Here is a 21,794-nt window from a genome sequence, read left to right as displayed (position 1 = left end):
CTGACCTCTCTCTCCCCTGAGCACCTGGCCATCCCTGTACCTCTTGTTGTTTTAAGCCTGATGTCTGCTCCTCTTTCCCCACCAACCAGACTGAGGACTCACCTCTGCATCTCCAACTTCACCCAGCTTGAGCCAAACCTTCAGGACACCTCAATGTGAGGATAACTGAACCAAGTTCTCTCTTTGAGTCTGAGCCTGTCTTTCTGCCTGTTTCTCCCTTCTCTGGGTGTTTCCCTGTTCTGACAGGCTCTCCTTCCTGTACATTTCTCCCGGCTCTAATGTTCCCTGCTCCCCACATCTCTTCCCATCTCCACAATCTTCTAGAATCTCCAAGTATGTCTTTTTTTGTTTTGTTTTGGCTGTGCCATGCATGATCTTATTCCCTGAGAGAAAAAGAAAGTGAAAGTCGCTCAGTCGCGTCTGACTCTTTGCAACCTCAGGGACTATACAGTCCATGGAATTCTCCAGGCCAGAATACTGGAGTGGGTTGCCTTTTCCTTCTCCAGGGAATCTTCCCAACTCAGGAATCAAACCCAGGTTTCCCGCATTGCAGGCGGATTCTTTACGAACTGAGCCTGACCAGGGATCAAACCTGTGTCCCCTGCAGTAGAAGCAGAGAGTCTTATCCCCTGGACAGCCAGTAAAGTCCCTCCAGGTAGATCTTTGTGACCATATTCCTTTTGACCCACAGCCCATTTCAACTCTATGCCTCTCCATGTATCTCTGAAACTCTCCAGATCTCTCTCTCTCTCTCAATATCACTGAGTCTCGGCATCTTCCTTGTTTCTGAGTCTCTCCCCTCATAAAGTCCATCAGAAACACACTAGGAGTCTGGCAAAGTTGGCTAAGGGGAGAGGACCAAAGAGGGAGCACTGGCTGTCTCCCCAATCACAGGGAGAATTACAGTCATCCCTCAGCATCCGCAGGATTCCCCAGTGGCTCAGCAGTAAAGAACCCACCTGCAATCCTGGAGACACAGAAGATGCTGGTTCGATCCCTGGGTTGGAAAGTTCCCCTGGAGGAGGGCTTGGCCACCACTCCAGTATTCTTGCCTGGAGAATCCCATTGATAGAGGAACCTGGTGGGCTACAGTCCATGGGGTCATGAAGAGTTGGACGGGATTGAAATGACTGAGCATGAACATGAATTCAGTATCCACGGGATGGGGTGGGAGTGGTTAGTTCCAGGAGCCCTCTTGGCTACCAGAATGGGGAATGCTAATGTACCTCATATAAAATGATGTGATGCAGTTGACCTCTGAATCTGTGACCAAGTGATTTAGACCCTCTAGGTGAGGGTGCGGTGCCCTATTCTCGCTATTGATATGATAAGCTTTTAGACTGCCCAAAGAGCAAACTTTCAGACTGCCCATGACTAGACGTGTTTCAACTCTAGGTCCTTGGTGTAAATGAACAAAAGCCATTTTTAGAGGTTCACATTCCAAAAGAAGCCAAATGATTTCCAACCCAATTTTGCAAAGCATCTTGGAAATTTATTTATTTATTTGGGGCTTTCTAGGTGGCACTAGTGGTAAAGAACCTGCCTGCCAATGCAGGAGATTAAGAGATGAGGATTTGATCCCTGGGTAGGGAAGATCCCTTGGAGAAGGAAATGGCAACCCACTCCAGTATTCTTGCCTGGAGAATCCCATGGACATAGGAGCCAGTCCATAGGGTTGCAAAGAGTCAGACATGACTGAAGAAACTTAGCAAGCATTTATTTATTTATTTAGCTGCACCTAATGGCTTGTGGGAGAAGGCAATGGCACCCCACTCCAGTACTCTTGCCTGGAAAATCCCATGGACAGAGGAGCCTGGTAGGCTGCAGTCCATGGGGTCGCTAAGAGCCGGACACGACTGAGCGACTTCACTTTCATGTTTCACTTTCATGCATTGGAGAAGGAAATGGCAACCCACTCCAATATTCTTTCCTGGAGAATCCCAGGGACGGGGGACCCTGGTGGGCTGCCGTCTGTGGGGTCGCACAGAGTCGGACACGACTGAAGCGACTTAGCAACAGCAATGGCTTGTGGGATCTTAGATCTGTCAGTAATGAAAGTGCCAAGTCTTAACCACTGAATGACCAGGGAATTCTGGAAAATTATTTTTAAAATGATTTTTTCCTGGGAAGAGGTAAACATTCCTGATAAAATAATTGAATTTTAAATAAACTTTAATTGGATAATATGTTGTTCTGGAACCGGGCACCCACCCAACAGCCCCTCAGGACACTAACGACCTTGAACCAAACTTTTTTGTTTCTAAAAATGAGTGTCCAACCGCCTGGTTTTCCTATAAAATGGCCCCAGAGCTATGAGTCTATTGGGGTCTCTTATTGGATTTCTACTTCTCCAGAGAAGGAAGTCTGTGCTTCTCCCAGTGTACGTCCCTTGACCTTTGAGTATCTCCCGGTGTTTTTTTCTGATTTTTAAAAAATTTAATTTTTACTTTATATTGGAGTATAGTTGATTTACAATGTTGTGTAAGTTTCAGGTGCACAGAAAAGTGATTCATTCACACGGATACACACACCCATTCTTTCCAGATTCTTGTCTTACATAGGTTATCACAGAATATTGAGTAGAGTTCCCTGTGCTATACAGTAGGACCTTGTTTATCTATTTTATATGTAGTAGTGTGTGTATGTTAATCCCTAAGTTATCCCTCCCCTCAGCCTCTCCCCTTTGGTAAGCAAACATTTGTTTTCAAAGTCTGTGACTCTGTTTCTGTTTTGTAAATAAGTTCATTTGTATCATTTTCTAAGATTCCACATATAAGTGATAGCACATGATATTTGTCTTTCTCTCTGACTTACTTCACGTAGTACGATAATCTCTAGGTCTATTCATGTTGCTGCAAATTGCATCATTTCATTTTTTATGGTTGAGTAATATTCCCTTTTATTTATGTACCACATTTTCTTTATCCATTCCCCCAGCTGATGGACATTTAGATTACTTCCTGTTTTGGCTGCTGTAATGGTGCTCCAGTGTATATTGGAGCGCATGTATCTTTTCAAATTGTGGTTTTCTCTGAATATATGCCCCCGGAGGGGGAATGCTGGATCATATGGTAGTTCATTTTTATTTATTTATTTTTTTGAAGTGAAGAAGTGAAGTGAAGTGAAGTCGTTCAGTCGTGTCCCACTCTTTGTGACCCCATGGACTGTACCCTACCAGGCTCCTCCGTCCGCGGGATTTTGCATGCAAGAGTACTGGAGTGGGTTGCCATTTCCTTCTCTAGGGGATCTTCCCGACCCACGGATCGAATCCAGGTCTCCCTCATTGTAGGCAGATGCTTTTTTTTTTTTTTTTTTGAGGACCCTTTATACTGTTCTCCACATAGTGGTTGTAACTCTTCCAACAGTGGAGGATTCCCTTTTCTCCCCACCTTCTCTATCATTTATTGTTCACAGACTTTTTGATGATGGCCATTCAGGCCAGTGTGAGGTGACTGTCTCCTCTCTTGAGTCTTTCCAAACTCCCCAGCCTCCCTCTGCTCAGCCCCGGCCTCGGTCCGTGCAGTCGCGGCTCCTTTAAGGCGGGCCCCGCCCCGCCCCGCCCCGCCCCGCCCCGCCCCTCCGGAGGTCAGCCAGCGGAGCACCCGGCTTCCGCGGGCATTCGTCCTCCGCTCCGTCCCCACTCTGCCTTGGGCACGATGGCGGGGTCTGCACTGAGGGTCGCCGGCCGGCGGCTCAGTCAACACACAGGGTCTGGAGCCCCCGTTCTCCTACGGCAGGTTCGCTGTGGCTGGACCCGGGAGCGAGATTACTGGGTCCTGAGCGGGTGCAAGGGCGGAACTCCTGGGTCCTTTAAATTCGGAGAGATACCCTGGCCCCAATCCTGGATCTTTGAGGAGAGGGTGTGGGGCTAGACTCTAGCGTCCTTTAAAGGGCCGGGGGCGGGGGGCGGTTCTGGAATCCCCCGGGCTTGGGGCCGGAATCCTGCTTCTATTTCAGAATGGGTGACGGGGACCCAGATTTGGGAACGGATGGATGTTGGGATTCATTGGTTTAGACAGAGTAAGGTGCAGGGGTCCCAGACTCCTGACTCCTGGAGTAAAACGGGTCTGGAGTTTCTGGGCCGGGATCTTAGGAAGACAATAGAGTTGAGGCCTGGACTCCTGGGTCCGCAATGAGTGGAAGTCCGATTCTGCGCTCTCAGCTGTACCCGCCTCCCTTCCCAGATGTTTGAGCCCAAGAGCTGCACCTATACTTATCTTCTGGGGGACCGAGAGTCCCGGGAGGCGGTTCTGATCGACCCGGTTCTGGAGACAGCGCAACGAGATGCCCAGTTGGTCAAGGAGCTGGGGCTGCGGCTGCTGTATGCGGGTCAGTGTGGAGCTCCAGAGGCCTGAGGGCGCGGGGCCGTAGCTTGGAGCTGGAAGCCGGAGACCCGGACTCCTGGGTCTCAGGGCGGGCGGGGGCGGGCTGGGGGGCTGGGGGCCGGGAATCCCGGGTCCTCTCTGTGCCCTCCCGGACCTGGCCCTCCTCTCTCCCCCAGTGAATACCCACTGCCACGCGGACCACATTACCGGCTCCGGGCTCCTCCGGTCCCTACTTCCCGGCTGCCAGTCTGTCATCTCCCGCCTTAGCGGGGCCCAGGCTGACTGGCACATTGAGGATGGAGACTCCATCCAGTTCGGGCGCTTCGTGAGTTGGATGCTGGGTCTAAGAGGGTGGTGGCCTGGACATCTTGGGCTAAAGGGAAGGGGGTGGGGGTGGAGGCCTGGGCTTCTGAGACCTGGGGTAGGAGGGGCCGCCAGGCCTGAGTTCCTGATCCCTGAGTTTCTGTCTCTGGGAGGAGGGCGCCATAAACCCAGGTGGAAAAGTGGGCCAAGAGTCTCTGGCAGGTGTGTCTCTGACTGAGCCCCTTAAGTCAACAACACTTAATGAGTTTTCTGTAACCTTGGAGCAACTCCTTTGGCCTTCAGTTCAGTTCAGTCGCTCAGTCGTGTCCAACTCTTGGACTGCGACTCCATGGACTGCAGCATGCCAGGCCTGCCTATCCATCGCCAGCTCCCGGAGTTTGGCCTTGGAGTCTCATAATATTTGACTGGGAGCTGGAATTCCAAGGTTACCGTTGAGGGAGAGACCCAGCCCTGTCTTCCTAGAATCACTGATGGAAGAAGGTGCATCCAGTAGCCCAGAGCAAGGACTAACCAGGGTGAGGCAAGAGAGGTGCCTAGGGTGCAACATTTAAGGAGGCGCTCATTCTCATGGTTGTGCAATGGCAGGGCTGGCACCTTCGAGTGGGCGCCTCCTTAAATGTTGCGCCCCTTTAGGAGCCTGCTTGCCTCACCCTAACCCCAGACCGGTATTGCCTCACACAACAATGGTCTGGAGGTTCCTACCTCCTTTCTTTGCTCTGAGCAAAATCAGCAGGGTTCCAGCCAGAATTTCAACCCTGGGCAATATGGTGGGTGAGGAGGGTGTTAGGGGGAGTTGCCCCCAGGGGGAAGGGGAAACAGCTGGCAGAACTGTTTTCTGATCAGAGTTGCTAAAGACTGAGGAGAGTGTGGCTGGCTTTGTAGACAGAATGTTAGGTGACAGGGTGAGGACTTTGCCTCCAGGTTTTGCTGAACAAGGTCAGTTTATCTGAGTCAGAGGATTTTGTGGAAACGCGGTCTGTGTGTGGGATCGGAAGCTTTATTGTTCCTTTTTAAATTTAATTTTTATTTTATATCGGCGTTTAGTTGATTTACAGTGTTGTGTACCTGATTTTCAGGTGTACGCCAAGTGATTCAGTTACCCATTCTTTTTCAGATTCTTTTCCCGTATCGAGTTATGACAAAATATTGAGTAGGGCTCCCTGTGCTATACAGTAGGTCTTTGTTGGTTATCTATTTTCTATGTAGTAGTGTGTATATGTTAATCCCAGACTCCTAATTTGGGATCAGAGGCTCCACTGGTTACAGCCTCTTTATTTCAAGTCTTTTCCTGGAAGGAAGTAAAAGTATCAGACATTTATGTACACTGTATTTAATAGGCAGGTGCTAACAAGCATTAGAGGGGTTAGAAACAGTTGGAGTTATGTGTCAAGGTGAGTCCTTTGTTATATTGGATGAGTGATTAATTTTCAGTTAATCAGTGTGGAAGGGTTTAGCTATGGAAGATAGTTTTAGTGCTTTTCTTTTTTTGGTTGCATGGAGCAGCTTGCAGGATCTGAGTTCCCTGATCGGAGATTAAACCGGGGCCACAGCAGTGGGCTTTCTTTGTGGCTCAGCTGGTAAAGAATCCACCTGCAATATGGGAGACCTGGGTTCCATCCCTGGGTTGGGAAGATCCCCTGGAGAAGGGAAAGGCTACCCACTCCAGTATTCTGACCTGGAGAATTCCATGGACTGTATTGTCCCATGGGGTCACAAAGAATCAGACAGGACTGAGTCACTTTCAGTTTCACTTTTCACAACAGTGGAAGCATGGAGTCCAAACCACTGGGCCACCAGGGATCTCCCAGTGCTTGGTTTTTTTAAGCAGCTTTATTGATATAGTTCACATACCATCCAGTTCACCCATTTAAGATACGTGTTCAGTGACTTAGTATATTTGGAGTTGCACATCCTTCATCAGAATTCATTTTAGAATATTTTCATCACTCCAGAAAGAATTTTCTGCACCCCTTAACTGTCACCCCAGTATGTTCTTCTTTCACTAATCTGCTTTCAGTCTCTGTAGACTTGCTTATTCTGGATATTTCATAGAAATGGTGTCATATAATATATGGTCTTTGTGACTGTAACACCATAATTTTTCAAGGTTCATCCATGTTGTAACATGTATCCAGTGTTTCATTTCTTTTTGTTACTGAATAATATTCCATTGTATGGATATATCACATTTTATTTACTCAGCAGTTGATGGAGAGTTTAACTGTTTCCACGTTGAGGGTATTGTGAATGATGCTGCTGTGAATATTCATGTACAAGGTTTGTGTGGGTGTATGCTTTCGTCTCTCTTGGGTGTATACATAGAATGGAATTGCTGGATCATATGCTAACTCTGTTTAACAGTTTGAGAAACTGTTATCAGAAACTATTACTCAGGGCTTCCCTGGTGGTCCACTGGCTAAGACTCTCCATTCCCAATGCAGAGGGCACAGTCTCAATCCCTAGTCAGGGACCTAAATCCCACATGCTGTAACTAAGAGTTCACATGCCTCAACCAAGATCCAGTGCAGCCAAATAAATAAATTAAAAAAAAAAAAAAAAACTGTTACCCAAAGTGTCTACACAATTTTATTTTTTTCAAATTGATCTTTTAAAAAAGTGTGTGTGTGTGTTAGTCGCTCAGTCATGCCCAACTCTTTGCAACCCCATGGACAGAGGGCTCCTCTGTCCATGGAATTCTTCAGGCAAGAATAGTGGAGTGGGTTGCCGTTCCCTTCTCCAGGGGCTCTTCCCAACCTAGGGACTGAATCTGGGGCTCCTGCATTGCAGGCAGATTCTTTGCCGTCTGGGCCACCAGGGAAGCCCTTAAATAAATATTTTTTAAAATATTTGTGGCCCACAGGCTTCTCTCTAGGTGTGGCATGTGTACTGGAGCTCACAGGCTCAGTAGTGGTGGCCCATGAGCGTAGCTCCCCTGAGGCACATGGGAGCTTCGTTCCCCAACCAGGGATCAAGCTCACATGCTCTGCATTGGCAGGCAGATTCTTAACCACTGGACCACCGGGGAAGTCCTGACTGCACCATCTTATGCTCCCATCACCTGTGTGAAGGTTGCAGTTCCTCCACATCCTCGCCAACACTTTTTATTATCTGTCTTTATGATTATTCAGCATTTTTGTTTGGTTTTCATCTGAGTTCTTTATAAACCTTTGGAGATGGACACTTTTCTTCCCCTCTCACTTCCCGCCCCTTCACTTTAAAAAATTTTAATTGTAACATGTATATTATAGTAACAAGGGCTCATATTATACATGTGAAGCCTAGTAATTTTTTACATATGTCTAAACTGGAGTATCCACTGCCCAGATCCAAATCATGCCCACCGACCCAAAAGTCTTCCATGTCCCCCTTCCTGGCCATTGACAGTCACATGAAGGGACCATTCTGATTTATTTAATCATAGACTAGTTCTGTCTGTTCTGGAATTGATAGATAGGGATACATGTGTACTCTTTGTATCTGCTTCCTTCACTCTACATATGGTTCTATATAATTGTAGTTCTTTCCTTTTGTGTTGTATAGCAGTAGCTGGCACACTTTTTCTGCCCAAGACCAGATAGTAAATCTTTTTGGTTTTGCAGGCCACATGATCCCTGTTGTAACTATTTAATTCTCCTGCTGCTGTGAAAGCAGTCACAGACAGTGCAGGCATGAATAAGCACAGCCGGGCTCCACTGAAACCTTATTTATGGCCCCTGAAAATTTGATTTCAATAATTTCCAAGTGTCATGAAATGCCATTCTTATTTTGATTTCTTTTTTTTTTCAACCATGAAAAAGAAAAACCATTCTTAGTTCCCAGGGCTTATAAAAGGAGGTGGCAGTCCAAATGTGGTGCATAGTTTGCCAGCCCCTGCTGTAGAGCATTTTACCATGTGAATTGATGGCAGTTTATACCTATTATCCTTTTGATGGTTGATTTCAGTTTTGGCCTATTATGTATCACACTGCTTTGAAGATTCTTGAACATCACCCTCAATGGTAATGGTGGGCATTACCCTCAATTCCAGGGAGTGGTCTTTCTGGGTCTTAGAACTGGCACATATTTAATTTTAGTAGAAACCACCAGTTTTTTTTTAACTGGCTGTAGATTTTATATTCACAGTGGGCCACATTTGGATGGTTTCATTGTAGAATGGACTTTCTGTTTTATTAAGTAATGATTGAGACTTAAACCTCCCAGCAGCTCCCATGAAGGGTGGCAGATTCTGAAAGTTAGTCTTTCCTGTTACATATATTGATGTAGCTTCCCTGATAGCTCAGTTGGTAAAGAATCCACCTGCAATGCAGGAGACCCTGCTCCGATTCCTGGGTTAGGAAGATCTGCTGGAGAAGGGGTAGGCTACCCATTCCAGTATTCTTGGGCTTCCCTGGTGGTTCAGCTGGTAAAGAATCCGCCTGCAATGTGGGAGACCTGGGTTCAATCCTTGAGTTGGGAAGATTCCCTGGAGAAGGGAAAGGCTACCCACTCCAGTATTCTGGCCTGGAGAAGTCCATGGGGTCGCAAAGAGTCAGACATGACTAAGCGACTTTCACATATTGATGCAGAGAGGGTGCTGCTCAAGATACTAATCCCCAGGTCCCACTTAAGAGATTCTGATTTAATTGTTTGAGGCAGACACCAGAAATGAGTATATTTTAAAACCTCACAGGTGATTCTCATTTGGCCCACCTGAGGATTTCAGTGGTTCTTCCTATTTGGAATGAAATATTGTAGAATAAGTCTGTGTGCTGTGCTAAAGTCGCTCAGTCATGTCCGACTCTTTGCGATCTCATGGACTGTAGCCCACCAGGCTCCTCTGTCCATGGGATTCTCCAGGTAAGAATACTTCAGTGGGTTACCATGCCCTCCTCCGGGGGAGCTTCCCAACCCAGGGATCAAACCCAGGTCTCCCACATTGCAAGCAGATTCTTTACTGTCTGAGCCATCCGGGAAGCCCAAGAATACTGGAGTGGGTATTCTCCAGGGTATCTTCCCAACCCAGGAATCGAACTGGGGTCCCCTGCATTACAGGTGGATTCTTTACCAGATGAGCTACCGGGAAGCCCCAGAACAAGTCTAACCACCCCCCCCCCCCAACATTTTTATGAAAAACTTGGAGCATACATAAAAGTTGGAAAAACATTGACAGCCTACACCTCTATCTATCCATCACTTCATCTTATTTTTTTAAATTGAAGTACAGTTGGTTTACAGTGTCTTGTTAGTTTCATGTGTACAACACAGCGTCCATCTTATTTTTTGATGCATTTTTAAGTACCTGGTCCCCTAAGCAGAACAAATAAATCTAATTTTTTTCACAAAAGAAAGGAAGAAAGTTTATCTGATGAAACTTCAGAGTATTTAGCTACAATGGAAAATGACACTTTAGATCTTTAAGTTGAGCGGGTATAGAAACAGCAGTTGGTTATACCATGACCAAGTGCTTTTTATTTTATTTTATTTTTTTTCCAAGTTCACAGTCCCAGCTTAAAAATATGGAACGCTTCACGAATTTGCGTGTCATCCTTGCGCAGGGGCCATGCTAATCTTCTCTGTATCGTTCCAATTCTAGTATATGTGCTGCCGAAGCGAGCACACCAAGTGCTTTTTAAATAACGGAACAGAGAAATGAACTTGGGAACCAAATGAGAAAAGGCTAGCGCTTACTTGCCACCAGGGGGCAGTGCGGGGGCATGGGAACTGCAGGCGAAGGAGCCTCATGCTTGCCTGCATCTCTTGTGTTGAGTTTCGCTGACGGGAGCAGGTTTTGTAAGGCACCACATCTGGAGGAAGGGCTTCCCAGGTGTAATCCTGCCTGACTTCAGAGACTAGGTCATAACAGGCAGTTGGTGGCGCAATGGTAAAGAACCTGCCTGCCAGTGCAGGAGGCATAAGAGATGTGGGTTCAATCCCTGGGTGGAGAAGAACCCCTGGAGAAGGGCATGGCAACCCACTCCAGTTTTCTTGCCTGGAGAATCCCATGGATAGAGGAGCCTGGCAGCTGCAGTTCATAGGGTCGCAAGGAGTCAGACATGACGGAAGCCGACTTAGCATGCACACGTCTGCAGGAAATAGGCGAAAGGGCAGCTGTGGAGCTGTATTACGCCCTTGATGCATCATGAACGGGAAGAATAAATTTTTGAAAAGAATGTGGGGTTAGGCAGGTCCCACAGAATCCCTGCAGAGGATTACTCAGGTTTCAGGAACAGGTAAGGCTGGGCTAGGTCACCATGCTAGCTGCCCCCACCCACAACTTTTTAGTTTTAGTATTTTCAAAACTGTAGTAAATCAAAAGAATAGTACAGTTAATAGTCTCATACCTTTTCCCTGATGTTTACTGGTTGCTTACATTTTTACTAAGTTTGTTTTATTTCTGTCTCTTGTGTATATATTAATACACAGTGGCTACCCACTCCAGTATTCTTGCCTGGGAAATTCCATGGACAGAGAAGACCTGTGGCTACAGTCCTTGGGTTTATGGAGGGCCCTAAAAGCTCTTGTTTACCTGGATTCTGTCTGTTAATATTTACTGTATTGGTTATATGTCAATCATATCTCAGTTTTAAAAAGAAAACATAAGTATTCCGATGTGCAAAAAACATTTAGTTTTTCAGAAGTTGAAACTGAGACTTTTTTAAAAAACACAAGAATACACAATCACCCAGCTGTCAGAGTGATGACATCATCACAAGTCACGTAGCTTCTGGAAAACTCCACTGAACTCTCATGGGAGTGAAAAAGGACAGAAGACCTCTTCACACCATTGTGAAAATAGTTTAATAGTTTTGATCTTGCAAACCTTGAGGATTCTCTCTATGACACCACCTTGAGAACCATTCTTTTAAAAAAATCTGTCATGTCTAACAACATAGACAATGTTTCTTAGATAGTTCTGAAATCTAGCCCATGTTCAAATTTCCCCAGTTTCTCAGGAATCATTTTTATAGCTATTCTTTCATTAAATAGGACCCAATCAAAGTTCATACATGGCATTTGGCTGGTATGTGTATTTAGTCTCTTTTAGTCTAGAACTCAATGTACATGAGTTTGAGCAAACTCTACGAGATAGTGAAGGACAGGGAAGCCTGGTGTGCTGCAGCCCATGGGGTCTCAGAGAGTCGGACACGACTAAGCAACTGAAAAGTCTAGAACAGTTTAATAGCCTTTCTGCCTCATGACATTGACTTTTTAAAAAAATCAATTAATTAGTTTTCGCTGCAATGGGTCTTCCTTGATGGGCGTGGACTTTCTCTAGTTGCAGTGAGCAGGGGCTACTGTCTAGTTGTGAAACTTGGGCTCTAGACTGTGGGCTCAGTAATTGTGGTTCACAGGCTTAATTGGCCCTCGGTATGTGGAATCTCCCCAGAGCAGGGATCGAACCTGCATTCCCTGCATTGACAGGTGAATTCTTAACCACTGGACCACCAGGGAAGCCCCGACATTGACTTTTGAAGCTCCCAGCCTGTTGTCTTGCAGAATGTCCCACTTTCTGGGTGTGTCTGGCTGTTTCTTCCTGGTGTCATTTAACTTGTTCTTCAACAACTTCCCTTTGCTATTAACTGAAGTAAAATGCAGATTATTTCTGTATTGGATGACGTGAAGTGAAGTGAAAGTCGCTCAGTCGTGTTGGACTCTTTGTGACCCCATGGACTCTACAACCCATGGAATTCTCCAGGCCAGAACACTGGAGTGGGTAGCCTTTCCCTTCTCCAGGGGGTCTTCCCAACCCAGGGATCGAACCCAGGTTTCCCACATTGCAGGCGGATTCTTTACCAGCTGAGTCACCAGGGAAGTCCTATTGGATGATAATAATAATGAATAACTTAATAATAGTTAATAAAGATTGAGTGTTTGTTTCTCACTTAGCATTGTGCTAAGCTCTGGAAGTACATTTTCTCAGCGTGTAGCTCACAAGACTTTGAGAATCGTATATTACTTCCTGGAAGCAGAGAGGTGGGGCCCATGGCCATTGTTGAGGTGTGTGCTCTGTTTATGGAAATACCTACTACATAATCAATGTGTAGCATAATCATGCTGAAGCATAATCATGCTTCAGGCTGTAGTCTGTCTGCTGTCAAGCCTTCTTTTTTAGAAAGTTGATTTAGTTTTGGCTGTGCTGGGTCTTCGTCGCTGCATGGGCCGCCCTCTAGTTTCAGTGCTCTGGCTTCCCATAGCAGTGGCTTCTCTCGTTTGCAGAGCACAGGCTCTAGACGCAAGGGTGTCAGTAGTCCCTGCACATGGATGGGCTCCATAGTCTCGACTCCCAGGCTCTGAGCGACTCACAGGCTCAGTAGTTGTGGCACATGGGCTCCATGGCATGTGGGATCTTCCTGGATGAGGAATCAAACTCATGTCTCCTGTGCTAGCAGGAGGATTCTTCACCACTGAGCCACCAGGGAAGCCCTTCTCTGAGTCTTTTTTTAAAATTAGAAGCTACAAATATACATTTTTGAGAAATCTTCCAAACGTTAAGGGTCAACAGCAAATTCAGACTTTTAATAACTACTGAGCAGTCCAGGCAAAGCATTACTATGGCTGAACCTGGTTCTTGACCCTCCACTGTGTCTTTTCTGACAGATAAATCTCATTAAAACTTCCTAACCACGTAGTGGGGATTCCCTGATAGGTCAGGGGTAAAGAAGCTGCCTGCAACGCAAGAGAAGCAAGTTAGATCCCTGGGTCGGGAAGATCCCCTTGGAGAAGGAAATGGCCACCCATTTCAGTATTCTTGCCTGGGAAATCCCATGGACAGAGGAGCCTGGTGGGCTACAGTCCATGGGGGTAACAAAGAGATGGACACGACTTTGTGACTAAACAACAACATCCATGTAGTGAGATCAGAAGTATTTTCCCACTTTACAGAGAAGGGAGTGCAGAGAGGAAAAGTGACTTGCCCAAAAGTTATACTGAGAAAGTTGGCTGAGCCAGGATTTGAACCCAGGAGGCTTGGTGGTTCCACTAGATCAGTATTTTAGAATTTTAAAACATTATTATTATTATTTATAAAATAGAAATTATCATATGTCAGGCATTTTTAGTTTTTGATTGTGCCACTTGGCTTATAGGATCTTAGTTCCCTGACCAGGGATCAAACCCCGGCCCTCGGCAGTGCGGGTGTGGAGTCCTAACCACGGGACTGTCGGGGAATTTCCTGAGCATTTTAAAAAATGCTTTACGTACATGAAATAATTTAATCTGTATAATAGCCCTATGAAGTGGGGACAATTATTACCCCTATTTTATAAATGAGCAGAGAAGCCCAGAGAGGTGAAATAGCTTGCCCAAGGTCACACAGCTAGTAGTAGCAGAGCCAAATTTAGAGCCCATGTCATCTGGCTCCAGGGACTGCTCTTAACCACTAATCCATGCGCTTTCACTGAGAGAAATATTTTTCACCTGGGGTCATCACTGAAACCTCAGCTTCATGAAATACCACTTACCTTCCCGTGTACCAGGCACTCCGAGATTCCCCCCTTTATCCTACCCCTCTCCACTTCACTCTTTACGTCTGCCCTGCTTTTTTGTTTTTGCTCATGGTTCTGTCTGTGAGATTCATTCATATCATCATGTGTAGTTAGCTTATTCTCATCCCGTGCCTCAGTTTCCTCATCTGTAGAGTGGGGACAGGAATGATACTTACCTCGTAAGGATGTGTGAGGTCTGAGAGAATTCAGTCACGTCAAGTCCTTAGAAGAGAGCCTAAGAAGGAAAAGGAGTCAGTCAGGCTGGTAAAGAGTAGGCAGACCAGACTGATGGGAGAAGAGGGAATGGCAGGGGCAAAAGAGTGTGGAGAAGCCTGGTGTTTTCTGGAAATGACTCTGGGATTCAAAGCAGCTGGGGAAAGGAGGATGTCATAGGACATGGGGCTGGAAACGTGAGCAGGCACCAGAGCAGGGGCTGAAGAGCTGGAACTCTGTCCTGGGGCCACTGGGAGCCTGGGAAGGCTTTTTTAATTGTTGGATTGAAAAACAATTATTTTTTTTTAATTGGAGGATAGTTGCTTTAAAATATGGTATTTGTTTCTGCCATATATCAACATGAATCAGCCATAGGAATATATGTCCCCTCCCTCTTGAACCCCCCCCCCCGCCCCCAGGAAGGGTTTTGAGCAGAGAGGGACAAAATTGGATCTGGGTGGTAGAAAAGCTCCCTCAGGTCATGTAGGAGGTAGATTGGAGGCTGGTAGGCCAGGGAGGAGGCTGGTGGTTGGCCCAAGCAGGCGAGGCCTGGGATGGACAGGATTATGGGGGTTGATAGAGATGGTAAGTTCTAGATATTCCAGAGAAGGAAAAGATAAATAGGGAGGCTGACCATTAGCAAAGCCACCCGTGACACAGACTTGGTCATTAAGGGCCTAGGAGATTTTGATCCTTGTGGCAAGCAAGATTGTGTTCAATTTATATTAAAATTTTGTTTAATTTATACACATCACATAATTAATATGCCATATACTGTTGACTCTTGAACAACTCAGGGAGTTAGGGGCATTGACCCTCCCCACATTCAAAAATCAGGATATATCTTAATACAGTCGGTCCTTCTATCTGTGTTTTCTCCACATGCATGGATTCACTAAGCCAGATTGGGTAGTACTGTAGTATTTACTACGGAAAAAAAAATCCTCCTATATATGGACTTGCACAGTTCAAATTTGAGTTATTCAAGGGTCAACCATATATGCTCTAACTGTTGCTTAGTTGCTCCAATTCTTTTGCAACCCTATGGACCCAGCCAGGCTCCTCTGTCCATGGGGTTTCCCAGGCAAGAATACTGGAGTGGGTTGCCATTTCCTTCTCCAGGGAATCTTCCCAACCCAGGGACTGAACCCAGGCCTCCTGCATTGCAGGCAGATTCTTTACGGCTGAGCCACCAGCATATAGGGAAGCCCCTATATACTCTAATTACTGGTTGTTTACAACTCACGCCCTTCTGATTGGCCAATACCCATGTTATTTGTTGGTGTTGTTGTTCAGTTGCCAAGTCATGTCCAACTCTTTGTGGCCCCAAGGATTGCAGCACGCCAGGCTTCCCTGTCCCTCACCATCTCCCAGAGTTTACCCAAGTCCATGTCCATTGAATTGGTGATACCATCCAGCTATCTCATCCTCTGTCACCCTCATCTCCTTCAGTCTTCAATCTTTCCCAGCATCAGGGTCTTTTCTAATGAGTCAGCTGTTTGCATCAGGTGGACAAAGTATTGAAGCTTCAGCTTCAGCATCAGACCTTCCAAGGAGTATTCAGGGTTCATTTCCTTTAAGATTGACTGGTTTGATCTCCTTGCTTTCTCAAGAGCCTTCTCCAACATCACAGTTCAAAAGCATCAATTCTTCCGTGCTCTTCTTCTTTATTGTTCAGCTCTCACATCTGTACATGACTAATGGAAACACCATAGCCTTGACCATATGGACCTTTTTCAGCAAAGCAATGTCTTTGCTTTTTAACACACTGTCTAGGTTTGTCATAGCTTTGTTATAACCAAAGTTAAATATTTTGAACATTTCTCCTGAATATCCATCCCCTTTTTTAGTTCAAAAGATTTCTATGCTTTTTGTTTAAAAAATTCAGAGAGTATGGAAACATACAAAATAAAAAGTGAAAGATTATCCCTCCACTAACAAAAGGCAATATTAATTTGAGGGGCCAGAGGATGTGATTTTTCCCATAAGATTTTGCAAGATTTGTAATTTCCCTTTGCACTTGTTTTGCATTGCCCATAACCCTATTGCAGATGAGCTAAGAAGGTGTTTGGCAGATAGAAACTGAAAAAACCATACAGTGGCTTGAACAGTTTTACTTTTTCCTATAACAGGAAATTTGGAAGAAGGTAGTTATTCTCTGATTTGGCAGCACCATCATTTGTGGGATTGATTAGCTTGGCTTTTTTCCTTTGTGGTTGCAAGATAGCTGCTGCACCTCCAGCCATCACATCTTGTATTCAGAGCCAGATGACGTGGAATGGGCAAGTGCCGGTCCCTTTTTATCAGGAAGGGAAAAGCTTTCCCAGAATTGCTCAGGATACTTGCTGAGATCTTATTGGCCAGAGAACTGTGCCAGAGGCCACCCAAGCTGTCAGGGAGACTGGGAAAGTGCTTCTGCCGGGCACACTGATGCCCCAAACCAAACTGGAGATCTGTGAGTGGGGAAGGTTAAAACAGATATCGGGTGTGGATATAGAGTCTGCACATAGTGTCCTTTGATAATTAGCAGATGAGTGTCCTGGACAAGGATGCTCACTGGTGGCAGGAGCCTCTATTAAGAAAGGAGGAGTGATATGTGAGTGGAAACTAATCTTATAAGTGATTGTTAGATCACTGGGGTAATGATTTTTTTTCTGACAGTTGCTTCACTGAACTGAGTGTGGGAATTTAGATAATCAGGGTTCCCTGGCTGATGTTTTTGTGCTCATGTGTCGGTTGTTCTTAACAGTAGAGCCTTAGTAGTGGCCTTGAGAGGTCAGAAAATATGTGCTTTTGAGATGTTGCTAGACGCTGCTTAGCTGCCTTCTAAAATGGCTATTCCGAGTTGTTCTCACATCCCAGAGGATAAAAGGGTTTGTCTCAAACACCCTGAGCAGCTCTGACAGTTGCGAATCTGATAAATGAAAAATAAAGGTTTTACAATTTAGACTTCTCTCTCCCTGTCCTTTTTTAAAGGGAGATCAAACATCTTTTCAGATGTTTTTTGACTGTTTATTTCCTCTTCCCTGAACTGCCTGTTCTTTTATTTAGCCATTTTTCTTTGGGGGTTGTTATTGATGTTTAGGAGCTGTTCAGATATTCTGGTTTTATAACACTTTCTTATACATGCTACTAATATTGTCTTTGAGTTTTTTTGTTTTGTCACTCTGATTTTGTCCTTTTCTATAATGAAGTTAAACTATGTGGTCCCTGTTTTTCCTTGCGGCCTCAGGATTTCCTACTGTGCTTAGAAAACCTTTTCTACCTCAAGATTTTATATATATACATATATAATATATATATAAAATGCATAATGTTATATAAACATTAATATAATATGTATCTATAACTATAGATCTATTCTTTTATATTTCCTTTTAGAATTTTTGTTTTTTTTAGTGTTTATTTAGTTTATCCTGAATTTTCTGTTTTATTTTTGATTACAAAATGACATGTTCACTGTAAAACAGAAAGATAGGCAGAGTCTAAAGAAAAAAATATTTTGAGTTAATTAATAAATTTTTAAAAATAGACATTGTATAAGTTGCTTTGTAACCTGTTTTTTTGCACTTACTGCCTAGTAAACATCTTTTCATGTCATTAAATATTTGTATATAGCATCATTAAATTTTATTTCAGTGACATAATTTTAAATCACTGTTTAGTATTTCATATTTACTAGTGTGCTTATCTTTTTCTTACTGATATGCAAGATCTGTTTGTACATAAAGTATCCTGACTACTCTCTGGTATGTATGTGCTACAAAAATATTTTGCCAGCGTGTTGATTTCCTTTAAATTTTGTTTATGGTGTTGTTGTCATTCTGAAACCTCAAGTTTATTAAAATTCAAACCACTGATCTTTCCCTTAATGATTTATGCTTTTTAAGATGAATATTCTCTAACCAGAGATCATATATCGGGTTGGCTAAAAACTTCATGAATGAACTTCTTGGCCAACCTACTATTTCTTTGTATGTTTGTTGTTGTCCTAGTTTTATGATTTTATTTCCTTGTTTTAAGTTTGTAATTCATTGCGGGTTTACTCTGGAGTGACGTTTGAGTCTAGGACCTAACTTACATTTTTTTTTTAAATCAAAAAAAGGTTATCTAAATGTGACCCTGGGATGAGATGGGAGCATCTGAGGCCAGTTTTACCATGAGAGTAAAACCATTGGCTTATTGGTAACTCTTTGTACTTTCCTTCTCTGCCAGGCCTTGGAGACCCGGGCCAGCCCTGGCCACACCCCTGGCTGTGTCACCTTTGTCTTGAATGACCACAGTATGGCCTTCACTGGAGACGCCCTGCTTATCCGAGGTTGTGGGCGGACAGACTTCCAGCAAGGTCACAGGCCCTTTTCCCTGACCCAAGATTTTAGTATGGTTTTATGAATGCCAGGATTTTAAGTGTCCATTGTAAGAAGGAATGAATGAATGTTAGACTTTCAGGGGATCAGGATTAGACTCAAGGAGTTTAGCTGCTAGGAGGTGGTTAGATTCAGTGGTTTAATTGCTAGGGGGTGATGTTACATTGGGCTTCCCTGGTAGCTCAGCAGTAAAGAATCTTCCTGTCAATTCAGGAGACTCAGGAGGTGCAGGTTTGATCCCTGGGTCGGGAAGATCCCCTGGAGGAGGAAACTGCAATACACTCCAGTATTCTTGCCTGAAAAATCCCACAGGCGGAGGAACTTGACAGGTTACAGTCCATGGGGTTGCAAAGAGTTGGACACCATTGAGTGTCGCATGCATGATGTTACACTTGGGGTTTAGCTGCTGGGGGCAATTACATTAAGGAGTTTCCCTGTGGGAAGGGTGTTTAGTTTCATAGTGTCAGGGTTCAGCTGCCCTTTGAGTATGTGTGTGAATGGGATGGACACTAGATTGGGAGGATTCAGCCACCTTGCAGGGAGAGGCTGGAAGAGAGAAAAGAGACAGCATTAGTGAGCTGGCTGTGGGTAGCCACGTCCCCAGGCTGCTTCTTGCTTCCTCTTTCCTTATCTTTCCATCTCTGTCTCTGTCTCTTTCTCTTTGAAGCTCCTAATCTTCCATTTATTCATCCCCAACACAGTCATGAGATCAAAGGCTGAAAGAAAAGATGGCAGAACATTATGAGAGGTTTGCTCCTGTCCCATCTTAGGACTCAGAGCTTCTTGTCAAAACCATGGCTCTATCCTCCTCCTTGACCTCATGTCTTCAAGTTCTTACCTTCTCGTCCACTTTCCCTGCCCAGAATCCCTTCTTAGCATCCTCAGAGTGAGGGGACTTGGTGCTTCAGGGTCGTATCCCAACCTTCCTTACCATGATGCTGAATTCTTACCATTCCCCAAGTCTTTGCATGTGCTGTTCTACTTGCCTAGAATTCCCTTCCCTCTCCTCCTCTACCCAAATGGCTACTGGCAGAAAATGAGGGAGAAGGTTTAGCTACAGTGATTTTTATCCTCCTGCCTTTTTCCTGAAGGGAAAGGGTTTGGAAGCTTCTCTCCATCTGTTGCTCCACTGACCTCTGACTTTTCCTTCTCCAGGCTGCGCTAAGACCTTGTACCACTCAGTTCATGAAAAGATCTTCACTCTTCCAGGAAACTGTCTGATCTACCCTGCTCATGATTACCACGGTGAGGGCTTCCTGGAGGAGGTGTGGGATTTACATATCTTAGCATTTGAGAGGGAGCATTGAAATGCTGTAATCCTCTTGTGGCTTGCAGACTACAATTCCCAGGAATTTCTCTGGCCAAAAAGATCAAGTGCTGAGGTGTACTGAGGGTAGACGTGGAAAATATAACGCTTAGAATTCCAAAGGCGTAAGCTTTCCTGGGACTTCCTTATAGAACTTAAGGAACTGGGAAACTACATTTCCCATAGTGCCCATTGGTTAGGGGGAAAGCAATCTGTTAGTCCTGGGCCAGAAAGGTACCCTGAGGCCTCCTGGGAAATGTAGTTCTGGGAGGCCAGAGGCACTGGACAGTTTGACATTCCTCCCCACTCCCTTGGCCATTAGGGCTCACAGTGTCCACTGTGGAGGAGGAGCGGACTCTGAACCCTCGGCTCACCCTCAGCTGTGAGGAGTTTGTCAAGGTCATGAACAAACTGAACCTGCCTAAACCTCAGCAGATAGGTGAGTGGCTGGGGATCTGGACTCCTGGATCTGAGGGAGGAGGGAGCTGGGGGTCTGGACATCTGGGTCTGAGGGAGGAGGTGCTGAGGGTCTGGACTCTTAGTTTCTCAAAGAAGAAGAGCTATTAGGATGCCTGGGTCCCCAGTGGGGCAGAGGGGAAGCAGATGGTCTGCTCGGGCCCCTATGTTTCACTCTTGGCTTCTTCGTTTCAGACTTTGCTGTTCCAGCTAACATGCGCTGTGGGATCCAGACGCCCCCTTCCTGACCGACCCTGACTCTCAGGAGCTCACAGCTCACATCTATTAAAAATGCACTAGGTGGGGTGAGGGGAGCCTTGCCATCACTGGGGCCTCTCTCCTCTTCCCCTCCCTTACTAGCCCCCTCAAGCTTCTTAAATAAAAATCTTTTTTTTCTCCTCTGAATCTGACTTCTGTTTTCTGGGGGAACCAGTGGGTTTCTGGGCTGAGGTATCTGTAGTTAGTTCTGATCCCTGGAGAGGTCAGGGAGCAAGACAGGATAAAAGTCCCGGGAGCCTGGAAGGAGGAGATTTTTGTAACTTGTAAGAGAGAAGCAAACAGATATGTGGGGTAGGGTTTCTCAGCTCCATGCATTCGAACAGTTTTCAGTTTAAACCACTTGCCCCGTGAGACCCAGAGTAAAGTACTTCAATTCTCCCAGCCTCAGTTTCCTGTCTGTAAAATGGGAATAATAGAAATAATAATAGGGTGTTGTGATGATCCAATGAGTTCATATACATGAAGTGCTTGGCACACTGCCTACACAGCAGATTTCCTATCAGTGTTAACTATTATTGTTACTATCTTTCGGAATGATCTCTCAGGGACTTCCTGGCCTGAGTGACAGTAAGCCTAATGGTCAAGACTATGGATTTTTCCAGAGAACCGATACGGTGCTCACATTAACAACATGTAGACTCTGGGTACACTTGCCCCCCTCAGCCTCAGTTTCCTGACTATAAAATGCAGATAGTAATTTCTCTGTAAGCTGCTGTAAAGATGAAATAAATTGATGTGTATAAAATGTTTATACTTTATATAGGCAGCTCCTGACATCCAAAAATCCTTTCTCACATAGCAGTTATTTTCCTGTTTTTGCCCAGAGAGGAAAGGGTCTGGCTGAGACCTTTAACCTCTGCCCTCCACCCAAAGCAAGGTGGGGGGACCACACTTCCCGCTGTCTCTGGGCGGGCCTCTGACTCAGCTCAGGGCACCCCCTCCTCTTGTCCAGCTCCCCAAACCGGTTGGGGCCCTTCTAAAGTGCTCATTAGAGGGGAGAGGCCCCTACCTCCATTCCCCTCTTCCTCTCAGGATTCTCAGGGTCTGGGCATTAGGGAGG

At 45.3% G+C, this 21,794-nt stretch overlaps 1 protein-coding gene and 1 non-coding gene across 3 annotated transcripts; one reads left to right on the top strand and one right to left on the bottom strand.

Moving 5' to 3' along the window:
- Positions 1-3,580: 3,580 nt before the first annotated feature.
- ETHE1 (ETHE1 persulfide dioxygenase) lies at positions 3,581-20,860 on the top strand. Of its 2 annotated transcripts, XM_043899344.1 has the most exons (7): positions 3,581-3,737; positions 4,185-4,329; positions 4,502-4,650; positions 18,542-18,671; positions 19,849-19,938; positions 20,322-20,438; positions 20,651-20,860. In XM_043899344.1, exons 1-7 carry the CDS (start codon positions 3,657-3,659, stop codon positions 20,701-20,703), a joined length of 765 nt encoding a protein of 254 aa, XP_043755279.1. In that variant the 5' UTR covers positions 3,581-3,656; the 3' UTR covers positions 20,704-20,860. The 2 variants fall into 2 exon arrangements, with proteins under 2 accessions (XP_043755279.1, XP_043755281.1); XM_043899346.1 differs by lacking the exons at positions 3,581-3,737; positions 4,502-4,650.
- On the bottom strand, positions 10,139-10,245 carry LOC122693034. The gene has a single exon (XR_006340832.1). It is a non-coding gene; the product is annotated as a U6 spliceosomal RNA (small nuclear RNA).
- Positions 20,861-21,794: the final 934 nt, after the last annotated feature.

Source organism: Cervus elaphus, chromosome 4, assembly GCF_910594005.1.
Source record: "Cervus elaphus chromosome 4, mCerEla1.1, whole genome shotgun sequence".
Taxonomy (NCBI): Eukaryota; Metazoa; Chordata; class Mammalia; order Artiodactyla; family Cervidae; genus Cervus; species Cervus elaphus.
Note: the sequence above shows the minus strand (reverse complement) of the source record. Positions and strands in the feature narration are given on the sequence as shown.

Bases quoted from the DNA above. Each gene is read 5' to 3' on its own strand.
- ETHE1 (XM_043899344.1), top strand. From the start codon at position 3,657: ATGGCGGGGTCTGCACTGAGGGTCGCCGGCCGGCGGCTCAGTCAACAC. The intron at 3,738-4,184 runs GTTCGCTGTGGC...CTCCCTTCCCAG, and splicing joins CCCCCGTTCTCCTACGGCAG to ATGTTTGAGCCCAAGAGCTG. The intron at 4,330-4,501 runs GTCAGTGTGGAG...TCTCTCCCCCAG, and splicing joins GCTGCGGCTGCTGTATGCGG to TGAATACCCACTGCCACGCG.